The sequence below is a fragment of the Lampetra planeri genome, chromosome 37 (genome assembly GCF_965212315.1).
Source record: "Lampetra planeri chromosome 37, kcLamPlan1.2.h2, whole genome shotgun sequence".
NCBI classification, from domain to species: domain Eukaryota; kingdom Metazoa; phylum Chordata; class Hyperoartia; order Petromyzontiformes; family Petromyzontidae; genus Lampetra; species Lampetra planeri.
Genome location: NC_136143.1, coordinates 7,334,523 through 7,348,021, shown reverse-complemented (window position 1 = coordinate 7,348,021; position 13,499 = coordinate 7,334,523). Strand labels below are relative to the sequence as shown.

General features: G+C 48.6%; 1 protein-coding gene across 2 annotated transcripts in view; it reads right to left on the bottom strand.

Moving 5' to 3' along the window:
* Window positions 1-11,468, bottom strand: part of SMG6 (SMG6 nonsense mediated mRNA decay factor) — a 190,545-nt gene extending 179,077 nt beyond the window's left edge. For both annotated transcript variants that reach the window (XM_078611957.1, XM_078611958.1), the window contains exons 1-7: window positions 11,382-11,468; window positions 7,711-9,531; window positions 6,182-6,356; window positions 5,384-5,579; window positions 4,462-4,566; window positions 2,771-2,877; window positions 448-526 (exon numbers count right to left, since the gene is read on the bottom strand). In XM_078611957.1, coding sequence (XP_078468083.1) covers window positions 448-526; window positions 2,771-2,877; window positions 4,462-4,566; window positions 5,384-5,579; window positions 6,182-6,356; window positions 7,711-9,531; window positions 11,382-11,451 — 2,553 coding nt within the window. In that variant the 5' untranslated portion in view covers window positions 11,452-11,468. The remainder of the gene's footprint in view (window positions 1-447; window positions 527-2,770; window positions 2,878-4,461; window positions 4,567-5,383; window positions 5,580-6,181; window positions 6,357-7,710; window positions 9,532-11,381) is intronic.
* Between the last annotated feature and the right edge of the window lie 2,031 nt (window positions 11,469-13,499).

Sequence of the window (13,499 nt, the reverse complement as noted above, 5' to 3'; positions counted from 1 at the left end):
AAAGGCAACACGTTTGAAACACACATTATTTAGCTGCTCCCAGTGGGGAATTTTTTTTTACTTCCGTCAAGAAGGATTATTTATAGAACACACCGCTATAGGTGAATGCAAGTGACCGAGTGATTGATGGTAAACATTTCCGTGTTCCCAATATGACCTCTCATCTTTCCACAATAGATCTGAAAGTGCCAATCTGTGCGAGAAAAAACTGTGATGACTGATTGAAAAGGTCACAACGACCTCGACAGCAAAAAAAACCTGTAAACTAAACAATGCATGAACGGATACAGGCATACGGGTAAAGGCTACTAAACCTGTACTGACAAGAGGATTCCCTATCAGAGGGCTGTTTAGTGTTAGTGACAAGGCAACGCAAGTCTTCAGTCGCTACTCCCCGAGCGTCCACCAACGGGTGCTGATGGGGCACAGACAGCCGCGGCGCCTCACCGTGTATATGGCGAGAATGGCCAGCTGGTTATAAGGCCTCCCATTCTTCGGAGCGATCTTCTGGGCCTTCAGGTACCAGCTGCGGGACGCACAAAAGAGCTCTCAGCACGAGCGACTGCGCCACTCGCCAACTAGACTCCATACCGTGCGTTACCAGCTGACGACACGGCGATATAAATTATTCCCCGTTTCAAGCGAGCTCTGGATGACCGTATGTTTGTAGAGGGAACATTTTTGTTGCGCAATTTATTTGAGGATACATTTGACAAATTAGATAAACCGTTTACAAAAAAGCCGCAACAGCCGCACTTCATGTTGACGGAAAAAGTACAAATATATGCATCAAAAGGGGAGTATATAATAAGGAGACACAATCTTACTACAATAATTCACAGCAACAGTAGAAGATGGTTCATGGAAATCCGACTGGAGAAATAAAGGCATAAATATACATTGGGAAAATATTACGTCTCAAATTTTCTGATAATTTCATGATTATAATACCCAGTCGGAAATAATTATCGAAAGATTTAATATTGAAAGCTGCCTGGTGGGGCTAACAATAAACATGAGAAATATGTAAATTATGCACAACAAGTTCACTAAACAATTGAGGATATCTGTGAGAGGGGCACAACTGGAAAACACAGCAGTGTAAGCCGAGGGCAGTTAGTAAAGGTGGTTCAAAGAACAAAAAATGCAATAAAGAGACTGATGACAGGGAGCTGGAATACTCTTGGAAAATTAAACTTCATGAAAGGGAACATACCAATGTGCCTGTACGATATGAATCAGTGATTAGTAAGATGAGAAAGTCAATGGAAGCTGCAAATGGTACGATGAATATTCTTAGGTTTTTTCGGTAAAGTCACGTAGGTAAAAAATTTAAATTAATAAAAGTAAAATAAAAATAAAATAAAAATCACGACGTTTCGGAGGCAACACAAGCGTCCGTCTTCAGGTGTAACCGTCACAGCCCGATAGCTGTATCAAGTGAAATTAATAAAAGTATTAATTTTAATTTTTTACCTACGTGACTTTACCGAAAAAACCTAAGAATATGAATCTTTGCAGTCACGAAAGCTTCAAATCTAGAATTGGTACAATGAAGCATGGAGAGGTGCATGTTTGGAATGGCAAGAGGAACATGTGGGTTTAGGAATACATGCACAGGTTAAGATACAATATATTGACCGTGAAAGCTCGGGCAGGGCATGTTCTGTGCATGTATGTACGTGGAACTTATTTCGCACCGTATGTAGCCAACCGCTCTAATCGGAGGGGCGGGAAAGATGATGGCAGTGGTTGAGATTTACGTCATAGGAGCAGCCAAAGGAGGTAAACATACCCACAAATGGATGTCCATTGTCGACATGGAGCAATAAAATCAGCTCGTGTGCTGGATCTATGAGGATTGTTGCTTCACAAGCCGTTGGTGAAAGGCGCTGGGTTTGGGATGCCTTCATCGTGTAGTGGACAGATCGTGGACGATTGTGATGTTTTGAAAAATATGGCCTACTAAATAGGTAGGTTGCATGAAGCCTACTCTTGTAGGCAGCAATGTACTAGGGTGTTTACTAGAGGTGACAGGGCTCTAGAGCTCTTCTGCTGCAGGGAGCCATGGTGAATTCGAGGAAAAAGCGCCTCGTGATGTGTGCAATGACGGCTGGAATATACGGCCGTCTGACGATCAAACAAATACGCGAAACAGAATAAATCTAAATCCACCTTGCCGTCACAATTGAGATTTAAAAAGCTTCTAAATACAAACTTAGCTGAAGACATTGTGCAGTAACATAAACAAATGAGCAGACATGTCGCGTCAGTCACGCCGATGAGCACAGCCCATAAGGACGTACAGAGACGTCATTGCCACACAGCCTGACGGGTAACCCGCGTAACTCAATAAACCCCACGTAAATTTTGATTTAAAGCTTTCGTGACTGCAGGGATTCATCTTCTTGGTTCTTTCGGTAAAGTCACGTAGAAGGGAAACAATAAAATAATAAAAATATAAAACAATAAAATTCTCACGACGTTTCGACTGCAACACAAGCAATCATCATATTTTATTGTTTCCCTTCTACGTGACTTTACCGAAATAACCAAGAATATAAACCCCACATACCCGCCGCCGATAAGTTTTCATTCAATGTCACAAGGTCGTGTTAAAATCGGTGTTAGTGACATTTACACTTGTCCTCTTGATAGAGCATTGTCCATGGATGTCAGCTTGTGAGCAAGCAAGGCCTTACAGTGAAAGTGAAGTGTCGCAGGCACATGTCAAATGGGATGCTGAGACTCTGAAACCTCTGAACCTCACCTTCTGGCCTTGCCATAATTGTTGGTATCGTTGTACTGCTCCTTATAGCGAGCAATGTCTCCTAAGCAGATCATGCACCTCTGAGCGCTGATCAATGCATATTTCACCTGCTCGCACACACACAGGAACACACAAAATGCATTCATCTCCAACTCCCCTGGTTAACATGTTGGGCCTGCAAGCCACCCCTAACCACCACCACCACATTTCAACACCCCTGAGTTCATACCTGTCTGCCGCGTAAATAATGGATATTTGAGCCACTCGTGGAATTGGTCACCACACTTCCCCAACACAGAGCAACACGTGACACAGGATGTTTAACAAGGTGAGAGAGAACAGAGACACACACGGTAACATGGGTGCAATGCAAATGAATGCAAGAATACATATGAAGTGCCAAACAGCAGTACAATAGCCGGCAAATGTCAACACAGCAAGGGATTCTTGAATCCACGCGAGGCCTTGAATGTGTTACCCTTTTGTAAGCATGGGTTTTGTTTAGGTACGGAGGCTTCCATGCATATGCAAAACACTCATGAATGGAATTAATCCAACACCTTAATGCGAGACTCTCCTGGAAAAGAGCCTCAATAATACTTGAATTTTATATCGTGTCATTCATGCCAACAGCATCCCACAACGCAGAAAATTAATTAAATATAAGGACCAAATCTCATATACGAGTTTGGCTACGTACGGCACAAAACAAGCCCAACACATACATGCCAAGCAAATGAAAACCATACTACCAAGCAAAATAAAAAATGAATAAACGAATTAATAAATGGCACCAAAACTAAAGTTATCAACTCTAAGAAATGAGTCCATGGGGTCTACTACTACACAAATCCCAGACCACAATCCCAACTTCCCAACCAAGTCAATTGTTCAAAAAGTGATTACCTATTTTTTAGCATATGTCTGGATGAATAAAAAAGGACATTTTAACATTTGTATTCATTATAGTTGTAGCTTCCCCCACCCCTGTCCCTTGGCCATGGATGGTAGGGAAGGAAGGAAAAGGGATGGCCATGATCCACTCAGGCAATCTTTATTGGCAACTACTGCCAGCAACACAATAACCATGAGCGACTGCGACCAACTTGGCGGGCAAAAGGATTCAGTTTTCAATCACGGCAGTGTGCAGCCGATATAAATCTGCCGCAGTGGTTTAGAGGCCCAATAAACCATCATGGCCCATCATACCATCACACATCACACGATAGCGTCCAGAGATGACACTCAAAATGAAGCCACCAAGAGTGACGTGACATCACTCTGCGATCCGACTGGATTAGGATGCTGTCTTTCCGACAGCCCTGTTCTTCACCTGAGGACGGCTGCTTGCGTTGTGGCCAAAACGTTGTGAGAATTTTAGCTTATTATGTTTGATTTTTATTATTTTCTAATTTCCCTTCTACGTGACTTTACTGAAAGAACCAAGAATATGTAATTTGCAGTTCCAACTGCTCACTAGGGGGCGCTGCGATCACATTCGTTGAGATTATGTTAAATTATATTGTTACAAAGCGGCAAAAACGACTAAGAAACTATTGCTGAAAAATGTCCCCAGTGGATCATGGCCTTCAGTGGTCAGAATGGGCTGGTGGTACTGGGCCAGCAGAGCCCAGTTTCCCAATGCAAAACGGGTTACACGTTTTAATTTCAGTGCTATTCGTTCCACGTACAGTTTTACTGACGGCACCAGCGGGCGGGCTCTCGTCGAGTTCCTGCAGGCTGAAGACGTACACATCCTGCAGGCTCCGCAGCAAGCCCGCGTAGAACAACAAGCCCTGAAAACCGCCGGCAGCACATAGGGAAACACACTTAAGCATGCGACTCATCACATATCTCAGGTACAGCCGGGCAGGGTCGTGGGGGACGCAGCCGTAGTTCAGGTGGACAGCCCGGTTCGCTCACTAGGCGAGCAGATGGGTGAACAAGCACGGGTGGGTGCCGGAAAGCGAGGGTGCAGGTCAGTGGGTGGGTGCATGAATAGGTACGCAGATGAGAATGCCAGTGGATGAGGAGTGACTGCGGGGAGGGTGGGTGTGCAGGTGGGCGGGGGTGAGTACACAGGTAGGTGGGTGAGGGTGCAGGCAGGGATGTGAATGTGCAGGTGAGTGAGCGTGCAGGTGGGGAGGTGAATGTGCAGGTCGGTGGGCAGGCGTGCAGATGGACGGGGGAGTGTGCAGATGGGCGGGCGTGCAGATGGGCGGGTGTGCATGTGACCGGGCATGCAGGTGTGCGGGTTGTGCAGGTGGGCAGGCATGTAGGTGGGTGGGCATGCAGGTGGGCGGGGGATTGCGCAGATGGACGGGCATGTAGGTGGGCGGGCGTGCAGATGGGCAGGTGTGCATGCGAGCGGGCATGCAGGTGTGCGGGTTGTGCAGGTGGGCGGGCATGTAGGTGGGTGGGCGTGCAGGTGGGCGGGGGATTGCGCAGATGGACGGGCATGCAGGTGGGCGGGCGTGCAGATGGGCGGGGATGCATGTGTGCGGGTAAGCAGGTGCACGGGTTGTGCAGGTGGGCGGATGTGCAGGTGGGTGGGCGGGCGTGCAGGTGGGTGGGTGGGCGTGCAGTTGGGCAGGAAGGCGAGCCAGCGCTCACTTCGTCGAGGATGCCCAGAAGGCGTGCATTGACTCTCTCGGCATCGTCGTGGCTGGCAGAGTCGCGTAGCTGCTGGCGCAGGCGCTCGATGGCCTGGTAGAAGCCGTACTTCCAGAGGCCCTGCTCGGCGCCGGCACGCTCGCACACCTCGATGTCCGTCAGCACCGCGCGCTCGTACACGTTCACCAGCTGAGTGCTGCGGGGGAGGAAGAAGGTTTATTTCTGAAGAGCGCAGCCCTCTCGAATCACAAACTCACGCGGTAACCACATCGTCCCTCTCACCAACTCGCCATGTTCGTGAAATATCAGTCCCATCCCCCTGCCACCCAAGAACTTGCCTCGCATACAGCACGAACCCCAGAATTTACATACTCCAAAACAGACCTCACATTATCCCTATGCGAGGAGTGAGAAAACTTTTCCTTAATAGGATTCTCAAATACTTTTGGCGGAAGACACCTTAACACAAACTTAAACGTCATTCAATATTCAAGTAAATGTGTAAAAACAATTTACATTTTAATCTGGAGGGACAGATGTGCTAAAAGGGATAATCTTCTCCTTCATTATTTTTTTACTCACATTCTCCACAATGGTGCAAATTATCGCGTAAAATACTTTTAAAAGGATCACTTAAATCATTGGAAAGGTGCCCCAATATTATCCATCTCACTGTGCCACCATCACCGCACACCGCAGATTAAAATAATCTGCCACAATGACACAGCACCGTCACACATCGCGCCGCAACGTCCGGATCCCACTAAAAACTTCAAGTGAAACTCCGCTCGCCGTTACCGCAAGTGTTCCGCCAGATCTTGATCCTGAGGTCCGAGGCGGTCCCAGTTGAGCAGAGCCGCCAGTTGAACCTCCAGTGCCGTGGCAGCGCTCAGGAGCGTCTTGATTTCAGTCTGCACGCCACCGCTCAGTGGCAGGGCCGGCACCATGCCCGTGTAGCCACCGTAGAAGCCACCTAGCGGCATAGGACACGTGACCGGTCACAACAACAACAGCAGCAGCAAGAGCCGCCACTAAGTTGAGGTGACGTCACCTCGGCGCCTGTGGCAAGTCAGGTGCACTTGGAGGCCACAGGAAGTGTCGAATGCTCACTGACAGGTCATGGGACAGACCCAGGAGCCATGGGTTGGCTGACTACCGTGTCAAATTATGTTGGTCACACCAACACAACATCGCAAGCACACGTGCAGAAAAGTATCATCACACCAAGCAAGCGATACACACGTACACACCAACAGCTTCAGCAGTCATATGCTTACATACGAGTGTAATAATCATCTCAAATCCAATTTGATGTTTCTGTAACTTAATACAAATATTACTACCAATGTAGTTTTTTTATTAATTTGCCAGAAACATTTCGTGACAAGAAATGCGTTTTATTTAACATCAATATTGATGCACTTTTTTATTTCCTCTGTAATGCGTTTTTTTTGTTCTTATTCCATTTTGTTTTTGCTCCGATTTCTATTCACTCCATTATTATACTTGTTTTTACGCCATTTTCTGCCATTTTGGTGACCCAGGTAACTTATGCAAATGAAACTAATCCTGTTATCTTGAGGTCTTACCTAGGGCGCCAAGGTGGTGAGATTTTAACTACCTCGCCTGGTATACAGGAGGTCATAGGTTCAATCGCGACCGAGACACCTGTATATTTGGAGTTTGTGTGTCTTTCTCTCTCCCCGTGGTCGCGTGGATTTTTCTTCGGGTCCTCCAGTTTTTCCCCTCCACATTTAGAATAAAAATGCACGGTTAAGAATATTTGGCTAATAAATTCCCATGTGATAAGCCACCTTGTTGAGCTATCACTTGTGGCCAGGTCGCTTCTGAAAAAGAGTTCCATAGCTCAGTGGCCTTACCTGGTAAAATAAAAGTGGTAGTAGTAAACAAACCTGGGTTAAATTTGAAACCCGACACACAATTGAGCAGCGTCATACCAACACAACACCACACACATACACGCGCAGTCACAATCACATAAAAGCACGGAAGCTCCACCAGCATAGTGGTGCAAACAGTATTATATGCACCAGCATGCACATGAAACAGTGCCACAAGAACACAGCATTACATACACAGGCGTAGCATCACACCTACCAGTAAACACACGAGTAGCATTTCTCAGACACACATATAACAACCAGCAGACACATAGGTGTCGCGTCATACCTCACCAGTACCCTACCCCACAAATTTTTAACTATAAAAGTGGACTGAAGTTTGGTGTTTCCGTCTCGTGGAATGAGCATTTAAAGCCAGTGCTGTGAGCAGCCCCGCAGGATGAGGGAGGATGCCCTAGAGCTCACCAGGCAGCACCCCGCATGCCATGGCACTGGGGTACATCATGGAGCCGTTGGAGATGCCCGGGAATGACGGCATGGAATACGCGTACGGCACGGGGAATGTGCACGGCTGCTCGCGACCCGGTAGGCGGTAGTGCAGAGGGGAGCACGTGGTGGGGTAGGGAGGAAGGCGCGTAACGCTAGGCTCCTCGCGGCTTGAGGGGGAGCCATTGTCATCCTCGTCTGTGTCGTGGAAGAGCAGCGCGGGCGCCTTCATTTTTCCCGCCGGGGCCCGCTCCGGGTTCCGTGGGTCCCAGAGGCGCCAGGCATCGCCGCCGCGGCCCCTCAAAGCACGCTGACCCCTCCCCGCATCGCGGTGGGTCCCGCGGTCCGGTGAGCACGGCGGTAGAGGGGCGTCGCTAGCGGCATCCACGGCGCGAGGCAGGAAGAGGATTCCTCCCCCTCCCCGAGCGCGGGGCCCGTCCCGCACGCCGGCCCCCGGGGACAGTCGGTTCTCGCTGTCGCGGTACGCCGGCCGCCAGTTACCACCGAGGGCTGCGGCAACGGGGCTGCCGAGCGGCGCAGAACTGCGCTCATCCCTCTTCTCGGCCTCCAAATCGCTGCGTCCGAGCTCCTCTGCCGAGTCGGATGAAGTGCAGTCGCTAAAGCCGCGCCGGCGCTTCCCATTGTCGCTCTCGGACGGGTGGTAGCCTCTGATGCGGCGGGGGCCACGCAGGCGTCGTGCGGGACCGACTGCCGCCCTCTCGGCCTCGGCCTTTGCGCTCGGCGCCACGGGCGGTTGAATCCTCGTGCGTGACGTCGCTTTAGACCGACTCTGCTCCTCGGGGTCCGAACTCACAAAACCGCATTCGTGCCGAGCATTTCTCTTATTTGTGTCTTTTTCTGAGCGTGATTTACCTATGCCAGAAAATGTCCTGTCATCAGCAGCTCTCCTATAGCGGTCATTGAGTGCACGCTCACCTCTACTTGGCTTACCACTTGAGTTTTTTACGTCCCTCCTCACCGTACCCTTTCTCGCCGCATTTGGCTGATCGCACTTATGCGCCTCTTTGGATGCCTTGACATCACTGTCACTCCTGCTGGACACATCCCCTTGTGTGTTCTCCGCAAGCAGCCCCTCACCCTCGTAATCTTTCTCCTTATTTTCTTTCCGCCGCCTGCGCGACCTCCTCCCCTTCGTGGCGCCCTCGCTGCCTGCGCTCCTCTCAGCTCTGTGCTCCTGAGCACCATCAAGGTCCTGCTTGCTGGGATTCGGTCGCCCGTGCGAGTCCTCGGTTGGGTCGCCACTCAGGCAAACGCGCTCCAAAGTAGCAGTCAGCTCTACTGTCGCCTTGTTTTCGGGGGCCTCAAGACCCCACTTGGACTCCGGAAGGGGATCCCCCTTCCTAGCCGGGCGGTAGATTTGCCTCTCAGGCCTCCTGCCGTGTTGTGCTGCCTCCTCCCGGGATGGAGGCCGCCCTCCGGATGCGCGGCTTCCGCCGTCCGCTCCCGCGCTCTCCGTGCACTCAGTGGCGGCTTTCCCGCCGCCACGACCTCTTGCGCGCCTCGCCGAGCTTTTATGCTCAATCTCTTGAGTGCCCGAGCTCACGACATCTGTGCTGCCCGCGGAGGAATTCTGTCCGCGATCCGTCGCCATGCGCAAGGGCTGCTCGGTGGGGCCCCTGCGCTTGCTGGCAGTGGACCATCGTGTCACGTCCTCCCTGAGCGCTCGCTCCTCAGTGCTCGCAGCGGGGCTCTGCTGCTCGCGGGCCCCCCGTGGCTTGTACAGGGCAATGTCCGGGCGCCGGTTCTCCTTCCGCTGCCGTGGAGCTTCTGCGCACTCTCCTGGAAATAAAAAAGCAACACGAGCTACAATAAAGCATCCCTAATGCGAGCCCGTCTCGTCGGAAAAATAAAGCTATGACAGGTTGACCCTGGTTGGTACTTGAATAGGTAGGTGTGTGGCTGCAAGTTGGCCATTAGATGGCAGTGTTGAGTGTTATCCCCTCATACGCATGCATTTTCTCCAGTTTCTCCTGTTTCCTCTCACGTGTCAATGGTATTGCCAAACATGGTGGTGAGGCAATCATCCTAAACGAGGGTCTCGAGTCCGAGGTTTTCCTGTGTAAACACGTGAACCTAGATTGAAACCTCGTTAAGTTCTCTTTGTTTTTCTACGTATATCGTCTAATTTGAAGGTTACCAAAAACCGAATTTATATGTTAACGTTGCGCAAATGCAAGTCCTCGATTTCATTCAAATGTTGTGCCTACTGTACAAATTTCCACACACGTGCTACTTTCCTATTGACGGAAGTTTTCCAAACCACTCCGTGCGCTCCAAAAAGCTGCACATCGGTTAAGCGCCCCGTGTCTTCACGTGGCCTGACAGTCACTACAGATGAGGCCGCTATGATTGCGTCATTGGCGAGACCACGTGAAGAGCAGCGACGTTGTGAGGAGATGCCCGAGATTCATTGGGTGATGTGCAGAAGATGCGTGGGAGACAGAGATGTGCACAGAGAGGATGATGTCAGAATCTGAATATTTACATATACCGGAGGAATCCGACAAGCTATGAAGCTCTTTTTCACAGATGTTCCAACATATAGATGTGTGTGGTTGGGGGGCGAAGACGGTGTGAGAGAGACAAGTGTGGGTAAACGCAGCACGGAGATGTGTGTGGCGAGAGGCTGGAGGATACGAGGGAGAGAAACAGAACAATTATAGGTACAACAGAAGCAGAGATACAACATGGAGATAAACAAAAAAGAACACTGATAATATATGCAGTATTTGAAACTGATTGGTCCACACGGGATATGCATATATTATCAGTTTTTTTTTTCCTTCTGACCACAAGTATCAGTATCTGTGGTTAATGCAGACACGATTCCTTGTAAAACGTTTCAGTTTGGTGTTTTAACATCTTAACACCCGTTTTGTTGCCAGACACTGGCAAAGGAGGTCCAATGATGTAGATGCTCACCCCGAGCCCTCATCACTCTGATAGTGGCATTGTCTTTGTGCTGTTCGCCTTTTGGCGTCCTCTGGTCTAACACTTTGAGACTAGACTCGAAAGAAAGCTGTCTCTGGTGTGGACAAATCCGTTTCAAAGACAATGCATATACTGTCAGAGCATGTTTTTGTTTTCAATTTTCACCACAAGTTTCTGTGGTTAATGCAGACATGATTGCTTGCAAAAAGGCTTGAGTTTGGCGTTTTAACATCTTAACACCTGTTTCGTTGCCAGAAAAAGTGGAAAACCTATTCTCATATTGAATTTTAACACTACCAAAGGAGGTCCCATGCTCGTGCCAGGTTGCCACTTCTTGACGAGCTATGAGTAACATCTTAAACCCCTTACCACCTCCACAGTAGTCATTCCGTAAAAGCCGTCGCTCTGCCGTGACGATCTCTCTCCCTCGACACACACACACAATTCCGAACGTTGACGTCTTCACGCGGCTGTTGTTGTTATTGTTGTTGTTATTATTGTTGTTGTTGTTGTCAATGCGAGGCAACGCGTTACGGGACACTGTGAACGCGCACGTTTCTCTGAGACCCCTACCCCCCCCCCCCAGCGAGTGAGGGGGGGGATGTTGACGTCGTTAACGCGGTAACGAATCGTGAGGGGAGCCGGGCATTGCGTGTGTGGTAACGGGGTAACGAAGCGGGGCCCGTGTGAGCAGTTACCCGGCTGCGTGGAGGCTCCGGGACAAAGCTCTCTCGCCGTCACCCGCACCACGCGAACATCGTCCGCCATCGCTGTTGTGTGTGTGGGGGGGGGGGGAGACCGCCGACGAACAAGGCGCGCTCCTATTGGCTGTTACACTACTCCCCCCCCCTCACCACGCCCATCGCGTGCGTCACACGCGCCTTGCTCTACCATTAGTGGACGAGAGGGGGGGGGGGTCGAGAGTAACTGCGGCTGTGATTGGAAGCGACGGAGATGAAGGGGGTGGGTGGGGGTGATAGGTGTGGGGGAGGGGCTTCTGGCAGCGTCACGTGGGTGATGGCGGGAAAACAAACGTAAACTAAACATAAACAACGCATTCACAACAACTACGATGCTACGACGTCAAGTTCAAGTTCAAGTTCATTTATTAGGTATAGCCCTGTGAGCCATTCAGCTCTTGAATCGGGTGCAACCGCAACAAACAAAAAACAAAAACATGAACAAAAAAACATCTTAAAGTGAATATGTGACTAAGTGCAAACAGAAAATCCAAGAAAAGACAGCAAAATATTGCAGAAAAAACACCGTACACCAACGCTGTGTGCAAAAATCCCAGTGGGATGCAAGTCAAACAACAACAACAACAACCACAAGACAGCTTAAATTAAGGCCATCAGTCTAACTCTGTACTACAACAAACAAACATGGCTAAACCAATAAACTTTTCGAAATCACCAAAATAAAGCCATGAAAGCAATGAAAAAGCAATCATAGGAACTGTGACAGAATTTTCACAATAAATGGCATAAACAACATGTACTACCAAAACCCTGCAGCCATAGCTGGCTGCATGAGTCACTCCACCTTTAAGATCAGTACACTAAATCAAAACACAGGTCATACTTTGTAGCGATCATCCGGAGCGAAACATTTTATTTTAGGTCACTGAATAGCACTGGCAGCTAGGGGTGTACAACTCCTCTAGAGCAGTTTTGAGTGAAGATCTCATAGGTAGTGACTCAAGTTTCAATTTATTGGCAACAGCATTCCAGACCCTGGGGGCATCAATAGCAAAGGCCCTTCCTCCAGTATATGTACGGCAATAGGGAATATTAAGCTGGTAAATGAGTGTAGACCTTAGGTCAAATTTGTTCTTTGAAACAGAGATGAGATCCAGCAGGTAATCTGCAGATTCTTTTGCAAGTACATCATGAATAAATAAGATCTGGTGCACAAGCCGTCGAACATTCAGAGATGTTAAGTTTGACCCAATGTAGAGGTCACAGTGGTGAGTCCTATATGGGCAGTTCAATGCAAATCTTAAGGCCGAGTGATACATTGAGTCAAGCTTCTTCAGTACAGTACTTGGGGCTGATTTATAAACAATGTCACAGTAATCAAGTAGAGGCAGTATGGTAGCTTTAATCAATTCCAAACGGAACATAGGGGGGAAGCAGTGCTTGTGTCGATATAGAAAACCAATTTTAATTTTTGTCTTTTTCCCAATATAATCAATGTGATCTTCAAAATTCAGTTTTGAATCCAGGATGATCCCAAGATACTTATAGATCTTAACTTGCTTTATTTGATCATTATTTAAGGAATGTAATTTGGGGAAAATAACTTCCCGCTTTAGTCCTGGTGAGAAGCATAGCACCTTGGTTTTGGCAGGATTTAGGACTAGTTTAAGAGCAACTAGCTGATGTTGTAGTTTGTTGAAATCACTCTGGAGCTTAGCAATCACGTCATCCGGAGAGCGGCCAGCAGTAATTAGTACCGTGTCATCTGCAAAAAGATTTACCCTGGAATAATCCAGTTCAGTGCCCAAGTCATTTACATAAAGAGAGAACAAGAGGGGGCCGAGAATGGAACCCTGTGGAACCCCTTTTGTTATCTTAACACTGTTTGACCTCCAACCATCTGTGAATACAGTTTGGGTGCGAGAAAAGAGGTAATTTTTTAACCATTTTACTGTGTTTTCGGAAAAACCGAGGCAACTTATTTTACTAAGCAGGATGTTGTGGTCTACTGTATCAAAAGCTTTGGACAAGTCAAGAAAAAGACAGGCGCAGTACTGCTTATTATCAAGGCTACTGTAAATGTGATTCATAGAGTCTAATGCAGCAGATGTGGTG